Here is an 864-nt window from a genome sequence, read left to right on the forward strand (position 1 = left end):
TATACATCTACTATATATATATATATATATATATATGAGTATGCACAAACACTCGGATGATATAATATAATATATGGTATTCAGAGTCCACCTTCGTATCCAAAAAATAGATAGGTAGCTAGTGTGTCGCTCTGGCCCAACGCAAACGTTGCGACACTCGTGAGAGAACGAGTAAGCTGTGCCAGAAAGAAGCCGCAGATGCCATTGGAGTGCAAGCTTTGAACGTATACACAAGCCGGTATACATACACTACGATACACGAAGAAAAGTATATAAAGTATAACAGGATACTAAAACACACTCACGCAGGCGTACACGTACATATACACCAAAAGGGGCACAAATACACACCTTCCGGTCAGCATGGTGAACATCACCACCCCCGCACTCCACACATCACACGCCATCAGATCCAAATCCGACGTCGCCACCGTCCGCCTGGGCACGGCACACGGGTACATCATCTCCTTCTTCGTCTTGTGACGCTCCTCGTACAACAGTATCTCTGGCGACATGTACTGTGTGGTGCCCACATAGTAGTCCACTCGCTCAGCCTCGTCCACGCGTGTGGCAAAGCCGAAGTCGATGAGTCGCAGATTGCCGTTACCGTCGACCACAATGTTGTCGTTTTTGATGTCACGGTGCACGATGTTGAGGTCGTGGATATGCTGTACGGCGTCTGCCAGTTGTATGAACAGGCGCAGACACTTCATTTCGGGGAAGCCGTTGGCTGGGATGCGCTGAAGGAGATCGCCGCCTGGGATGTATTCCTGTAGTGAACGGGTACGAGCAGGCGGTGAGTTGTCAGTGAAAGCACATATGCTTGGTGGGTGGGTGTGTGGACTGAGGACATTCGCCCGTGTG

General features: G+C 49.5%; 1 protein-coding gene across 1 annotated transcript; it reads right to left on the reverse strand.

Annotated features, from left to right (window-relative positions):
- Positions 1 to 274: 274 nt before the first annotated feature.
- On the reverse strand, positions 275 to 770 carry SARC_17537 (hypothetical protein; the record flags this gene model as incomplete). The annotated part of the gene is made up of 1 exon (XM_014288372.1): positions 275 to 770. A coding segment is annotated over one exon (480 nt), but the record flags the coding sequence as incomplete, so codon positions are not given.
- Positions 771 to 864: the final 94 nt, after the last annotated feature.

This window comes from Sphaeroforma arctica, assembly GCF_001186125.1.
Source record: "Sphaeroforma arctica JP610 unplaced genomic scaffold supercont1.11103, whole genome shotgun sequence".
NCBI classification, from domain to species: Eukaryota; class Ichthyosporea; order Ichthyophonida; genus Sphaeroforma; species Sphaeroforma arctica.